The 16,762-nt window shown below is 40.0% G+C and overlaps 1 protein-coding gene across 3 annotated transcripts in view; it reads right to left on the bottom strand.

The window, feature by feature from the left end:
* Window positions 1–16,762, bottom strand: part of ZNF521 (zinc finger protein 521) — a 447,433-nt gene that overhangs the window by 48,996 nt on the left and 381,675 nt on the right. For all 3 annotated transcript variants that reach the window (XM_082258670.1, XM_082258668.1, XM_082258669.1), the window contains one exon: window positions 6,489–6,604. In XM_082258670.1, the coding sequence (XP_082114796.1) occupies window positions 6,489–6,604 (116 nt within the window). The remainder of the gene's footprint in view (window positions 1–6,488; window positions 6,605–16,762) is intronic.

Consider the following 16,762-nt stretch of genomic DNA (forward strand, 5'->3'; position numbering starts at 1 on the left):
ATCTTATGATCTAAGGATCTGAGTTTTAGAAATGTTGTTTTCTAGATAGGAGCCATAAACACAAGGTGACAGAATACAAAAGCCGACCTCGATGCACTGTTCCATTGAACAACTACCTGGCAAATGAGGTTTAATGTTGATAAATGTAAAGTTAGGCACTTGGGGGCTAAGAATATGCATGAATCATAAATACTAGGGAGAGTAGAACTGGGGGAATCCATAGCTGAGAAGGATATGGGTGTTCTGGTAGATCATAAGCTTAATAATAGCATGCAATGCCAAGCTGCGGTTACCAAAGCAAGCAAAGTATGGACTCCAGAGAGAGAGACAGATCATTTTGCCCCTGTATAAATCATTCGTAAGACCTCATCTGGAATATGCATTTCAGTTTTGAGCACCGGTTCTCAAAAAGGATATTGGGGAACAGGAGAAAGTGCAGAGAAGGGCAACCAAACTGATAAGAGGCATGGAGGAGCTCAGTTATGAGGAAAGAATAGAGAAACTGAATTTATTCTCTCTTGAGAAGAGGAGAGTAAGGGGGGATATAGTCAACATGTATAAATACATAAGAGGTACATATAGTGAACTTGGTGATGAGTTATTCACTTTAAGGTCATCACAGAGGACAAAGGGGCACTCTTTATGTCTAGAGGAAAAAAGATTTTGTCTCCAAATACGGAAAGGTTTCTTTACAACAAAAGCTGTAAAAATGTGGAAAAGACTTCCTTCAGAGGTGGTTCTGGCCAGCTCAGTAGATTGCTTTAAAAAAGTCCTGGATTATTTCCTAGGTATACATAATATAACTGGGTACTAATATTTTATAGATAAAGTTGATCCAGAGAATATCCGATTGCCTCTCGGTGGATCAGGAAAGAATTTTTTCCCCTGCTGAAGCAAATTGGATCACGCTTTGCTGCGTTTTTTTGCCTTCCTCTGGATCAACTGCAGGTATAGGATTGTGTATATGGGATTGTATGGTTGTGTTTTCTTTACTATTTTTTGTTTTTTATTGGTTGAGCCAGATGGACTTGTGTCTTTTTTTCAACTATGTAACATCATCCACAATGCTGTCAGCTAGTGCCTCGCAATCCAAAATAAAAAAAAAAACAAAATCGGCAGGACAGAATGGGAAAGTGTTAGAACCAATGTGAGTTTTTTAATGCAATTTTGGGCTCCGTTAGAGAGAATAATAGAAAAGAACTGAGGGAACATCTGCAACAGACACACCAACGGCAATAAAAAGCCTTCGCCTATTCTATTAAAAAATAATAATAATAATATTTTTTCTGTTGATTTCAGTGTTCCTGTAGATTTTCACTCACTTCCTGTTTGGTGAAACCACTGTCACTATAAAAGTAAGCGAAGAAAAATCTCTTTAACAGCACGCCAGAAAGCAGTTAAAATCTGACAGGTGTTTTAATGCTTCCTTATCCTATAAAACACTGGCCATACACTTCTAGGAACCACTTGCACCAGACTGGTTCATTACATTGTTAACTCATGTTGTGTCATGCGTTATTGTGCGTTGCATTAGGGCAGTCCATTCTTTGAATGGGCTGTCCAATGCATCACAGCAGACCAAAAATTGTACAGGCAGCATTTTGAGCAGCACACCCCAAGTTAGTATGTTGCCGCGCATTGCGCTGCAATGCATATTTGTCAGCAAGGTGCATCGGGTGCCATTCAAAAAGAATAATACCTTATTGCACAAACGCATGTAGTGTGTGTTGCTGCGCATTACTGCAAAGCGATAGTGTAAATGGGCTCCAAAATTAATTCAATTAATTCTAACTGCATTTCTAAGTATTGTATTCAGATTAAGTGTTTCCCCTGTGGCTGAAAGAAAAAAAAATTAATAGGCCCCTTAAAGAGGCTAAAAACGCAGTATGCTAGGCTTGACTGAATCGGGTAGAATAGCGGTGCCTTGTACACCTGCTTTACATACGTAAGATTTGCTTCTCTTTTGTCTAGAGAAAGCTAGCACAGTTGGCTCTGTGCTTAGAAACTGCTCTAATCTGTATACAAGGCACCATAATGTGATCTAAATTGAAATCTCTATAAAAACTGGAGTGGGTGGAGTAAAAACAGTTTGTAAAGTCTCTAAATCGGAATCCTGAGCCTCAGTATTTGAAGTAAATTTGGAGTTACCAGGTTTTCTGCTCTTTGTGTCTGTTTTCTTTACAATATATCCGTTTTATTCCAGTTACCATATCCTTTTATCATATACTGTATTTATTCATACTTGTAGTACACAACAGTTTAATATAAAATAGTGCAACAAGCAGTCCGCAAACTACAGGTTTTTAGATTTCCAGTGAGGTAACATATTGTGGTTTTGAACATATTTTCTTTTTTAGCTAGGTTAACTTGAAATAATGCATATGAATAATGCAAAGTCTTTTATCCAAGCCAGTAGGTGTAGCTCTAGTCTCATTTTCATATGGTTAGCTATTTCAGAACCTTACTTAAAGTAGAACTAAAAGGATTTTTTCCCATATTGGATAGAGTAAGGTAAGGTTATAATCCCTGTCAGTTTTTTTTTTTTTGCCATCTACCTCTCATTGGGGAGATTTACCTTCATGTACTGTTATAATGCCAAACACAGGAAGTGAGAGGAAATCCCTGCAAATTAAGGGAATTCCTCCAGGCCCCCAGGCTACCTCCCCATTGGAGGATTTTCCCTCTATTACTTTTCTGGTACAACCCAAAATTTGGGATTTTCTTTTACTTTCAACTATAATGGTGAACAGGACAATCAGAGAGTGTGAACCACCCTAACATGGGGCACAGACAGCAATAATAACCTAATAGGTGTTCTAATCCATCTCTACTCCGTTGAAAAACTGAAAAAAAGCTCCAAGTTTCAATTCCACGCTTCATCAAAAAAAGGTTTATAAATACTTATCTTACCCATGTAGCACCCTCTAGTGTACAGTTTAGTTAGATAAACGTATGCTGACTCAGTCTGTGTAATTGCTGGGGGGTTCAGCTTAAAGTCAGGCTGGAAGGCTCTGCAGAGCAGGCCTCTTTTTGACTCCCCCTGGTTCTGGAGGTCCATGAAAACTTCTATATACTAGTAGGCAGAGGTAGGAGGCAGGGTCTGAATATTGATTACCGATGGGATTTTAGACAAATCCCCTGGCAGAGTGGTAAGACTGGCCCATAATTATCGAAGAGCCTGGCAAGTAGGGGGAGGGTTGTCAGGTGGAAGATGGAGTGTTGAGGCTGGAGTCATGAGTCCTGTGGCCACCACAATGGATTTAAAATTAAACAAACAATATGTGATTTAACTGCAAACTTTCAGCTTTAATTTGAGGGTATTTACATCCAAATCAGGTGAAAGGTGTAGGAATTACAACAGTTTGTATATGTGCCTCCCACTTTTTAACGGACCAAACGTAATGTGACAATTGGCTGCTCAGCTGTTCCATGGCCAGGTGTGTATTATTCCCTCATTATCTCATTTACAAGGAGCAGAAAAAGGTCCAGAGTTAATTTCAAGTGTGCTATTTGCATTTGGAATCTGTTGCCGTCAACTCAATATGAGATCCAAATAGCTGTCACTATCAGTGATGTAGCCATCATTAGGCTGAAAAAACAAAACAAACCCATCAGAGAGATAGCAAAACCATTAGGTGTGGCCAAATCAACTGTTTGGAACATCCTTAAAAAGAAAGAATGCACTGGTGAGCTCAGCAAAACCAAAAGAACAAGAACACTCTCCAGGAGGTAGGTGTATGTGTGTCAAAGTCAACAATCAAGAGAAGACTTACCCAAAATGAATACAGAGGTTTCACCACAAGATGTAAACCATTGGTGAGCCTCAAAAACAGGTAGGCCTGATTAGAATTTGCCAAACAACATCTAAAAAAGCCTTCACAGTTCTGGAACAACATTCTATGGACAGATGAGACCAAGATCAACTTGCACCAGAGTGATGGGAAGGGAAGAGTATGGAGAAGGAAAGGAACTGCTCATGATCCAAAGCATACCACCTCATCAGTGAAGCATGGTGGTGGTAGTGTCATGGCGTGGGCATGTATGGCTGCCAATGGAACTGGTCCTCTTGTATTTATTGATGATGTGACTGCTGACAAAAGCAGCAGGATGAATTCTGAAGTGTTTCGGGCAATATTATCTGCTCATATTCAGTCAAATGCTTCAGAACTCATTGGACGGCGCTTTACATTGCAGATGGACAATGACCCGAAGCATACTGCGAAAGCAACCAAAGAGTTTTTTAAGGGAAAGAAGTGGAATGTTATGCAATGGCCAAGTCAATCACCTGACCTGAATCCGATTGAGCATGCATTTCACTTGCTGAAGACAAAACGGAAGGTAAAATGCCCCAAGAACAAGCAGGTACTGAAGACAGTTGCAGTAGAGGCCTGGCAGAGCATCACCAGGGATGAAACCCAGCGTCTGGTGATGTCTATGCATTCCAGACTTCAGTCTGTAACTGACTGCAAAGGATTTGCAACCAAGTATTAAAAAGTGAAAGTTTGATTTATGATTGTTAATCTGTCCCATTACTTTTGGTAACTTAAAAAGTGGGAGGCACATATACAAACTGTTGTAATTCCTACACCGTGCATCTGATTTGGATGTAAATACCCTCAAATTAAAGCTGAAAGTCTGCAGTTAAAGCATACCTTGTTTGTTTCATCTCAAATCCATTGTGGTGTAGAGCCAAAAAGATTAGAATTGTGTCATTGTCCCAATATTTATGGACAATATATATATATATATATATATATATATATATATATATATATATATATATATATACATATATATATATATATATATATACATACACACACACACACACAGTTTTTTTCAAAGTAGTTGGAAAACCACCGAAAAGAATAAAAATATCCCAACTTAAAACTTAAAGTTTTTGGAATCCGTGACCAAAGAATTTGGCATGGTTGTTAGTAATTACTGCCCTTTGTGCTTTGCACTTTGCTTTATTAAATAAACATGCAGAACCTCCACAGAAAAAAATTAAGTGCATGTAGCCCATAGCAACCTTTCAGATTATTCCTTTCACCTTCTGACCTGACAAAAAAATTACAGTCAGTATCTGCTTGGAGGATATGGGCAACAAAGATCTTTTCTTTTCAGTTTACACATGAGGCCTAATGTAGAAAGATGCATTGTCCTAAAATTCTACTAACTTATACAGACTAATAAAATAGGAGAAAGGTACTGAAGAAATAAACACTACACTGAACTACTGTAGTAGCTTTATTATTGTTCATGCCCTGCAGGAAAAACATAAAAAGGAAAAAATAGCTGTTTATTACAGATTGTGACACATTGGCTGATCAAATTCTCCACAAAACACTGTGACTGGCTATAAAGCTATCACTTCCACTCATCATATAGCTTTGTCCGCAGCAGTCTAAGCCACGGATAACCTCACGTTACCTCATAAAAGCACAGTATAAAACTACAGCACATGCTGTCTAAAGCATGAACAAATAAGTAGCGTACTGAAAGGCTGGTTTTGATAGGTAAAGAAAACCAAATAGTCCTTTTGTTTACCAGTCCCCACTTCTTTCTATTTTTGTTGTCATTTACTGATTACTTGTTACTCTGACACAGAAGCCATTGCTGTCAATCTTTTGATAGGGAAATTGTAGCCATTGCTGTCAACCTTTTGTTGACAGTGAAACTGTAGCCATTGCTGTCAATCTTTTGTTTGAGAAATTGTAGCCATAGCCCTTAATCTTTTGATCGAGAAATTGTAGCCATTCCGGTCAACCTTTTGATACAGAAACCATTTGTTGGCTATCCATGGAGATAGCTGAAGGTCTCCAACATGGTCGCCAGCACACCAGGGCTCTTGCAAAAGCAGTCCAAATCTTTATTGAAGTTACGATCACATCAAAAATAGTGCAACGTTTCGGAGCCGCACAGGACCCCTTAGTCAGGCCTGACGAAAGGGGTCCTGTGCGGCTCTGAAACGTGGCACTATTTTTGATGTGATCGTAACTTCAATAAAGTTTTGGACTGCTTTTGCAAGAGCCTTGGTGTGCTGGCGAATATGTATTTACTTGTAACTAATCCAGTTGCCAACTGGTGATCGCTTCAGCACCCAACATACACGAGCCTACAAACCAGGAAGGTGTTGCAATAGGAATATGAACTATATGGTCTCCAACATGGAAAACCAGCATGCTTTTGGCATGTTGGGAGCTATGAAGATAGCTGAAGGCCACTAAACAACGCAGAACACAATGTTGGAGGCAAGTTGGTGCTACGGAAGCCTCCAAGAATGGCAGGAGAACATGTTGTTAGTAGAAAACACATTTACCTTTTGTTGCCTTTGAAAAAAGTCTGAAACCACTTTATTTTCGGTGTACTTTTATACTAAGATTCAACACTAGCATTGGTTGGACTATGATTCAAATGTCACCTTATAAGAACTGACTGAAATGCACATCCGAGAATGGCTTGAACAACTTAGATTAAGACATTACCTGCAGCTCAGTCTGGAAAAAGAATTTCTGTGGACATTGTGAGCAGTCATAGATCTTGTCCTCTTGTCCATGGGCTGAGAAAATGTGCTGCTGCAACTTGTTGGCTTGAACAAATACTACAATACAAAAAAAAAAAAAAAAGAGTGAAACATTTAAATGTGCAACATACAAACTAACCTATACAGCATATCAATTTCTAAAGCACTTCTAATGAAGAATCTTGACTTGTGGCATGTTGCTTCTCATTCGTCTTCCACATTCATTATTTCCTATATTGGGGCTCCCAATCTTTCAATTAATATCTATTTGTCACTCAGTTGTAACTTGAATACTCTATCAGAAATTTTAGACAAGATATTCTTAAGGTAAAAGCTACACAAGAGAAATCCAGATAAATGATACAGTAAAATAGAAGGCCTGGAGATGTGAAAAGTGCTGACCAGGGGGAAGAAATATGTGCAGATCAATGTCTAAATACTAAATGCATGAAAGCAGGAAGAATAATCCAACCAGACTGTGCAAAAAGAACCATTGTTTTTTTCTGTTTCAACAATTATACTTTGTATTAAGAGTTGCAGGTGGTCATTAGAATGTCATTGACAATGGACTTTAAAATCTATATATATATTTTTTTTTCTTTCAGTGGATACAGTTTTTTTTTTTTTTTAATTTTAATATTTTTAGGGCTCACTTTTGCTTTTTCCAAAGAAACATATGCCCATCATGTCAATGCTCATCTAATGCCATAATGCTGCAGTGAGGATTCAAGGTAAGGGAGCTTAAAGTGGTTGTAAAAGTAGAAGGTTTTTTTTAAACTTAATGCATTCTCTGCATTAACAGAAAAAAAAAAAAAAAACTTCTGTGCCACAGGGTGTCCCCAATATATTTACCTGAGCCTGATCTGAATCCAGTGCTGTGCCTGAAAGCAGAAGTTCTCTCTCTCCTCACTGGACATGGAGGCAGGCCCTTGGCTCCCATTGCTGTCAATTACAGCCTGCGAGGAGAGAGCAGGGCCAGGGCTAAGCTTAGCCACGCGGTGTCTATGGAAACACAATGTACATCTCAGATATGCTATGGGGGCACTCAGCAAGGGGAGGACCCAGGAGTGCTGGTGGGGGACCCCAAAATAGAATGATTAGGGCTTCTCTGTGAAAAACCATTGCACAGAACAGGTAAGTGCCATTTTAGCCTGTGTGTGTACCTTGTGTGCCTGTACAAAGGCCAAATATTCCAGGGTATGTAAACTTTTGATTAGGGCCATTTGCATATATTCTTAAATAAAAGAACGTTTTTTTGGCACGATCAGTGATATTTTTAATATGAATGCCAAAATTTCACGATTTCTGACAGGGTATGCAAACCTTTGAGTACAACTGTATGTATAAATATGTTATTATGTAGGTTATTGTACTTGCTTATATTATAATCTCTGCAGGAGAGTAAGTCCCGGTTCACATTTATGCGATGCGGGAACGCTGCGAATATACAGTGTGTTCCCGCATCGCATTCACAGCACAGGCAGTTCACACTGCAATATGCGATACGCTGGGGGTGTCAATTCAAAGTTAACGACACCCCCAGATCAGAACGCATATCGCAGTGCAATCTGAGAGTTTGCACAGAATCAGATCGCACTAGTGTGAACCACGATGCAATCCGATTCTGCTGCCGACAAAAAAAGGGTCCTGTGCATGTTTAGTGCGATTGCGGTGCGAATTCAGCCATACAAACTGTATGGCTGAATTTGCACCGCACAGACATGGCATGTCATTTTAGGAGCAGTGTGCTCCAAATTACATGCGATCTCTGTGATTGCAGAAATGTGAAGCGGCACTAACTCCAATGGTAATCTTTTGATTATTTCAACAGTTTATTTATACCAGATTGTGTAGAAGGGAGTAGTACTGGTCATGTGAAGGAGAGTATTGTGGGTCAAATTATATTCCTAGCAGAACATGTATGTTTAGGGCCCTATTCGCAAATTCACACTCCAACACGCCTGTTAGACTGTGCTAAAACACGTTTCATGCAAAGCAATGGTTTTGGAAATAGCTCATGTCAGTTTTTTTTGTCCACTTTCATGCATTTTGACTCCCATAGAAGTCAAGGGTGACGCATGAAAACTAATGTATGATACTTTTACATGCGTTTTCAGTCTCTGGAAACAGGCCTAAAATATTGGCCAACATGAATGTAAAACAAGCGTCAATGCACATCAGGAAAAAAAAACATTAAATGCATGAAAACGGAAAGGTGTGAAAATGGCCTTAGGTCTCTTGTACATTGCAGCTTGAAAAAGCTCAGTCCAGCTTTTTTTTTTTTTTGCTAAAATACAGCCCATTAAGGCCTCTTGCACACAATACTCCTGTTTGAGCATCTACTTTTTCCAGACTTTTTTTTTTTGTATGTATTCGCGTGTATTCTTGCATATTCGTGTGTATTTGCGTGCATTGAGGCTTAAAAGGACGATTTTTCTATTTTGTTTGTTGAAGAATGCACAGTGCTCGTTTATGTGCCTGTGTGCACAGGCACATTACAATTAATGGGCTGTATTTTATCTCAGAAGAAAAAAAGAAAGCTCTACTGAGCTTTTTCAAGCTGTGAGATGCTCAAACAGAAGCATTGTGTGCAAGAGGCCTTAGGCTCCATGTACACGGGACGCTGGAAATGGCCGTTTAGGAGCAGTTGGGCGTTTTTTTCAGAAGCCCCTGAACCCATCTACATTTTATCTTATCTGTCCATGTACACCAGGTCGTTTACAGTCATTTGCAGGCAGTTGCGTTCAGGGACTGTTTTTAGAACGCAATTATTTGCGTTCGAATGTGTGCTTCCCGGCGTTTCAAACGCACAAATGCGTCCGAACGCGTCTGAACGCGTCCGAACGCGATGACTCACGTTTAGCGTTCGCGTTTTTCCATTTTAAAGGGGAATAATTTTTTTGACCTCTAGGAACGGTTCTAAACGCAAACGCCCGCAAACGCTGCTAAACGCCCGCTAAACGCGGGTACAAACGCGACCGAACGGACATTTCAAACGTCCTAAAAATTTCAGCATTCAAAGGAACTTTTAACAACGTCCCGTGTACATGGAGCCTTAGGCTGTGCCTAAAGGTTCAGATCAAGATTCCAGATCGGTCAGTGAGTATGGTTAAATATTTTGAAGGCTGATTGGATTCCTAGCTAAGCTGGGTGTGGCTAGATTTTTCTATTCATGGAATTATTGACAGTGTTTTTTTTATCAATTTTATGTAATTGCTTTTTATTTTCATTTGTATTCACATTTGTATGTTACCACTCACCAAAAAAAAAAAAAAAAAAAAAAAACAGATCACATATACAATGTTTTGACAAGGCAAGGAAAATAGCTACATTTCTAAACAAAAGAACAATTGCTTGTAATAAGTAAAAATCGTATCCCACAGATACTCCAGGGCAGGGACAGGAAAATGGGAAATTGGTAGACTCTCTTTGGATACATTCAGATCAACTAAACCTACATGGAGAATGCAGGGGTTTCAATAATACAAACATGTTCAATTTTAATGACTACAAAACAAGGCCCTAAGAATGTGTAAGAGTTTACCTGGGAGACATACTATTAATAATTAAATTGTATATGCCAGAGGCAGAATTTGGGTTGGCAGCACTGACTTCTGATAGATGCTTGGTGCACTGTGACCTAAAAAAAAGTTTGCATGTAGAATATTTATTGGCAGAGGGAGATTGATTAAGAATGCTGCCATTTGACTGTCTCCAGTCTTATCATTACAATTATTCTCATTTTAAGCTCACTGAAAAAAAAAAAAAAAAGATATTGCATAGTGACTCATACATTTTAATCACATTTTCTCATTAGATGAGGACCAGTGAACTCATTAGAAAATAAACATTTATTTAATTACATTAAAACTAAATTTTATATTGTTTGCCAACCTTAAACTGGACATACTGAGATATTCCATAACTGCTAAAACCAACCTATTTGTTTTCAGAACCTTGGTATTCTATACAAATTTTATTTATGGAAGTGGTGAACGGAGATACCCATTTACATAAATACTCCTAATAAAAATTTCTTAAAATTTACACCTTTTGTTAGTCTACCTACAACAAATTTTGGTAGACATTGGTGGATTGCATCATCCTAGACCAGTGATGGTGAACCTTGGCACCCCAGATGTTTTGGAACTACATTTCCCATGATGGTCAACTACACTGCAGTGTGCATGAGCATCATGGGAAACGGAGTTCCAAAACATCTGGGGTGCCAAGGTTCGCCATCACTGTCCTAGACCAATGTACAGTGCCTTGCGAAAGTATTCGGCCCCCTTGAACTTTTCGACCTTTTGCCACATTTCAGGCTTCAAACAAAGATATAAAACTAATTTTTTTTGAAGAATCAACAACAAGTGGGACACAATCATGAAGTGGAACGAAGTTTATTGGATATTTCAAACTTTTTTAAAAAAAATTACAGTTTTATATCTTTATGTTTGAAGCCTGAAATGCGGCAAAAGGTCGAAAAGTTCAAGGGGGCCGAATACTTTCGCAAGGCACTGTAACATTCGCAGTGATTCAATGTCACATCTCTGCAGGTGATGTCTAGGTATAACCAAGACTCCTCTATCTGTACATGAGGGTAAACACTCTGACAATAAATGCTGGTGGATATCCCAACTCTAAAGTAGGAGCTGGGGGAAAATTAGCCAACCAAAGAACCTCCCTAAGTGAAAAATGTTAGGGGAGTGACTTTAAAATGAAGGGAAAATGAATATGCCAAAATTAATTCTGCCTTAACCAAAAGCAATCAGACACCTTTCAATAAATTAATAAAAAGCTAAATATTTTTGATTGTTTTGGGTTACAGTAGTTACATTTCATGTCATGTTAACAGACCTACAAAGAAGGAATGATCAAAGATGGCTTGCAGTAAGGAACAGTCCACCAAAAATTTATATAGCAGCGTTGGAAAGATGCTAGTAGTGAAACTTGTGTTTTCTCAGGGACCCCCTTGTGAGATTTTTGCACACTATGTTTCAGGGAATTGGCCGTGAAAGAACTGGCATTACTGCCAATACTAGAGATAGGCGCACTCCCGTACGCATGCGCATCGGCAGAAGAATGACAAATTGGCGCACATCAGAGAACGCGTGTGCGCAATGGCGCACACCTTATGTGACAGATGAGGCCATTTGCTGGGCTTTATAGGACTGCTGCTAATTCCATCAATTTCCTGGATTGTCGTCAGGTCATCCTTCCTGTGTCATGAGCCTCTGCGTATTTACCTTTGATTTCTTGTTGTGACCCGGCTTGTCCCTGACCTGTGTATGACCTCGGCTTGCTTTACGGGCTTTGTTAGCTTTACCTGCCTGCCGATCTGTTCTTGACCTTGGCTTGCTTTACAGGCTTTGCCTTTGCTCTCTGCTTGTCTTCCGGTTGTGACCTTGGCCAAGTTCCTGTTCCTGCTACCTGCCTGCACCCCCCGGATGGATTACCTGTGTTTGACCCTCAGCCTGTCCTCTATTCCAGTTTCCCTTGTGCACAAATTTGCCAAGTTCACCTGGAGCTTCCCGAGAGACATCTGACTTGCTGTGTACCCTGTACTCTCCAGTATCCACCAGGTGATCACCGGCCCGGCTCTACAGTACAAGGTTGGCAACCTGTGCTTCTTTGGGCACTACACCTCCTGTCCCACCTTCAGGGGTGTGCCACACTTAGCCGCAAGGGGAGCCCTCTCAGCACTTTGGTCTTAGATCAGGTACATGGATGGGTGAAACTATGGGTGAAACTGTTGAAGGTATCTTACCATTTACTCAATATTATGAAGAATGCAATATTTTTTCTGTAGCAGAAAGAATAAAGCTCTAAAGTGTGCATAAACAAATCAAGGAACCATAGCAGGAAGATGTCAACTTTGGCTCCTCAAATTAAATAATAAGCCACAGGTCACTCTGCCCATCACAATATTAACCACTTAAGCCCCGGAGGATTTGGCTGCTAAACGACCAGGGGGTATTTTGCGATTCGGCACTGCGTGACTTTAACGGACAATTGCGCGGTCGTGCAACGCTATACCTAAACGAATTTGGCGTCCTTTTTTTCCCACAAACAGAGCTTTCTTTTGGCGGTATTTGATCACCTGTGCGATTTTTTGATCACGCGCTATAAACAAAAAAAGAGCGTAAATTTTGCAAAAATAGCAATATTTTTCCCTTTTTTTTATATGAAATTCCCCCCCCAAAAAATGTAAAAATCAAAATTTTTTAACATTTTCGGCCAATTTGTTTTATGCTACCTATGTTTGGTAAAAAAAAAATCGCAAAAAGCGTATTTTGATTGGTTTGCGCAAAAGTTATTGCGTTTACTAACAAAGGGAAAGATTTTTGTCATTTTTGTTGTTTTTTTTTTTAACGCGTAATGGCGGCGATCTGCGATTTTTTTTGCAGTACTGCGACATTGCGGCGGACAGATCGGACCCTTGACTGACATTTTTGACACTTTTGGGGTTACCAGTGACATTTCTACAGTAATCAGTGCTATACATATGCACTGTTACTGTAAAAATACACTGGTAGTGAAGGGGTTAACTTTATTTGAGAGGGAGGGGCTGTGTGTGTCCCTAGGGGCGTGATTCTTACTGTGATTGGCTGTGGCTTCAACTGTATGCAGAGTGATCAACGGATCTACATAGTAGATCCATATGATCATCTCTCATACAGAGGGGAGAATGACAGGCAGCTTGTTTACACAAGCTGCCTGACTTTCTCCCTCTCCCCCGCCGATCGCAGAGTGGCCGGCGGACATCGGGTCCGCCGGTCACACGCGCGGGGGGGTCCGTGACCACGCGGGAGCTCGCCTCCGGCGGCGCGCGCTCACTCCCTAGACCCTCACAAGCTAGTGACGTAGCCCTACGTCACTTTGCCTGTGAGGGGCTGACCGCCGACGTAGATAGTCGTGCGGCGGTCGGCAAGTGGTTAAAACATTTTTGCTGGGCTTACCCTTTAACTTTGCCTTTACAAGGCCATTAGCTTGTTGAACATCAGAGTATTTGTCCACTCAAAACCTACATTTTAGTTTTTTCTATGGGCTGGTGAGTTGAATCACTTAATGGTGGTTTAAGTGTAATTTTAAAGAGAAGGAAAAAAACACAAAAAAATAGGCTGAAATCTCAATAATTAAAACTAGGTTAAAATAGAAGACAAGTGTTTACATTTCTGGAGCATGAAAGACTTCAATTGTTGTATAGGGATACATTTGTTCCTGTTTTTTTTTTTTTTTTTTTTTTTACATATGGAAGGTTAAGATGTTTAAACTTCAAAAGGCTTCCCATCTATGGGATCTAGGCTCTGCCTTGGACTGACCATGCCATTCACATTGTCCTGGACACCTCCCATGCAACTGTATTTCCACACAAATAATACAAATCTCAAACTCCACCACCCACCCAAACAACCCGCAATGATAAAAAAATGAAAACCCATGTAAGATGGCAACAACTTGAAATGCTACCCCTCCCACCATGGAATGAATATGGCACCAGCATAGCCAGCTTATGACATTTGCACAGTTCTTTCTTGGATAGTCAGCAGCCACATCTACATTGGCCGATCCACCAAAGAAATTTAACTCACCCAACCCAAATGTATACTTGCATACCCCTTGACTTTTTCTATGAGCACATGTCCAAAAATCACATTTAAATTGCCTTACTTAAAGCATTACTTACAGCTTGGAAAATCTTTATATGCTATACCATGCACTTCCAATGATGGAAGCATCCCTTATGGTCTACCAAGGGAACTTCTAGATGCGCCCCCCCATCCAATCCATGCCCAAGCAAGACCCCAAATTAGAATTAAACCAATCTGTGTTGACTACATCAATTATTTTTGCAAAAAAACCTATACTGAAAAAAACATGGAGGATGATTTTGCTGACCTACTTTTAGAAATGCCATTTTCTTTTTCAAACATAAAACAGCTTTTGGACTGAATGCATTCTGTCAATACTTGAAAACAGATGCATTGTTGATGACAGGTGTAAACAAGAAATCAAACTGTTTCAAGGCAATCAATGAAGGGCCAACTACATATCACAAGCAACCATAAGCTTGGCCTAGAGTGTCATTCTGCAATTCCAAACCTCTATTAATTAACAGGCACCCAATCAGCCAAAAATATGATTATAATATGTGCTTTAATGGATGTGCAGTTTATGCTATGGAAGCAATGGTTACATTATCATCATAAACAGTAGATACTAATTCAGATTACCCTGACTGGGGACAATAGAAGCAGTCACACATGAGCCATTTAACCATGCGATTGTGGTTCTCAGTCTTATTACCTATCTTGATGAAGCATTTCTGAGCGTATTGTTGGAGGATGAGAAAAAAGAATCTACATATTTGTAAAACTTTATGTCACTCGGAGTGTGACATAGAATGGTCCTGAAAAATGATATCGAATTATCAGGTGATCACTAACGCTTTGAAGCTGTGACCACAGAGAATAGGCTTTGTCACTGTAATTGCATGTACTAACAATTGTTATTAGAATTGTGGTGAAGGAAAGCTAGAGAGGAGCCTACAAGGCAAGTTAAGGCTTTTTCCTTCCCTCTGCTACATTTTTCTTAATGTCATTCACTCTAATGTAGCACCACAGGAAGAAATACAGGTTAACAATATTACTTTGTGCGTCTGGCTGCAGTCAAACTACCGGAGCATCATGACTGATGGCAAAACGGGAGGAATTGGCCGAGAAGTCCGATATAGGAGAGCAATAACTTCTCTCCTCCTCTAGAACTGTAATCCCATATACAAGAATAATCAGGTCGCCTTGCTGTGGAAGTGTGTTAAATAGCATAAACCTAAAATATGCATATTTTGAACAGCTATAGACACTATGTTGCTAAATTCAAAAACTGAACATCATCTATTCCTGTAAAGAAGTACATATTTACATCTCCTGCTGCCTGAACTACTGTATGCAATACAAAAAGAGGAATTGTCCTGTGAAGTCAGCTAAGAAACCGGCCTATATTGACCTATGTATCCCCGCTGAGCTGAGTGGTTTCTCTCACAATACCTATGTCATTACACAACAAAACAGATATAGGGGTTGGCGGGCAGAACCACTGAGCTGCGGGGAAGCAGTAGATCAACACTACCAAAGTGTCAGCTTCTGCGCAGAATTCAACCAATGATTCCTCAGAGTGGCATTTAGGAGCACAGCCAGAAGGAGAAGTATTTACATTTCTCTTTACAGGTACAGATTTAACAATCACTTTAACCACTTAAGCCCCGGAAGATTTTACCCCCTTCCTGACCAGGGCCTATTTTGCGATTCGGCACTGCGTGAATTTAACGGACAATTGCGCGGTCGTGCGACGCTGTACCTAAACGAAATTGACGTCCTTTTTTTTCCCACAAACAGAGCTTTCTTTTTGTGGTATTTGATCACCTGTGTGATTTTTTGATCAAGCGCTATAAACAAAAAAAAGCGTCAAATTTGCAAAAATAACAATATTTTTAAATTTTTTTTTATATGAAATTCCCCCCAAAAAAAAGGAAAAATCTAAATTTTTTAACATTTTAGGCCTATTTGTTTTATGCTACATATGTTTGGTAAAAAAAAAAAAAAAAAAAATCGCAAAAAGCGTATTTTGATTGGTTTGCGCAGAAGTTATTGCGTTTACTAACCAAGGGAAAGATTTTGGTCATTTTTGCTGTTTTTTTTTTTTAACGAGTAATGGCAGCGATCTGCGATTTTTTTTGCGGGACTGCGACATTGCGGCGGACAGATCGGACCCTTGACTGACATTTTTGACACTTTTGGGGTTACCAGTGACATTACAACAGTAATCAGTGCTATACATATGCACAGTTACTGTAAAAATTACACTGGCAGTGAAGGGGTTAACTTTTTTTAGAGGGAGGGGTTAAGTGTGTCCCTAGGGGCGTGCTTCTAACTGTGATTGGATGTGGCTTGACGTGTAAGAACAGAGATCGACGGTCCTACATAGCAGAACCATATGATCTCCATTCTTACATAGGGAAGAATGACAGGCGGCTTTGTTTACATTAGCCACCTGCCTTTCTCCCGCTGTAACGGACAATCGCGAGTGCCCGGCGGACATCGGGTCCACCGGGCACACGCGCAGGGGGGTCCGTGAGCGAGCGGGAGCGCGCCTCCGGCGACACGCGCTCGCTCCCTAGAGCATCACAGGCAAGCAACGTAGTGTCATCGGGCTGTAGACTCAGCACATCTTTATTTT

Source organism: Pelophylax lessonae (assembly GCF_965119305.1).
Source record: "Pelophylax lessonae genome assembly, chromosome: 5".
NCBI lineage: Eukaryota > Metazoa > Chordata > Amphibia > Anura > Ranidae > Pelophylax > Pelophylax lessonae.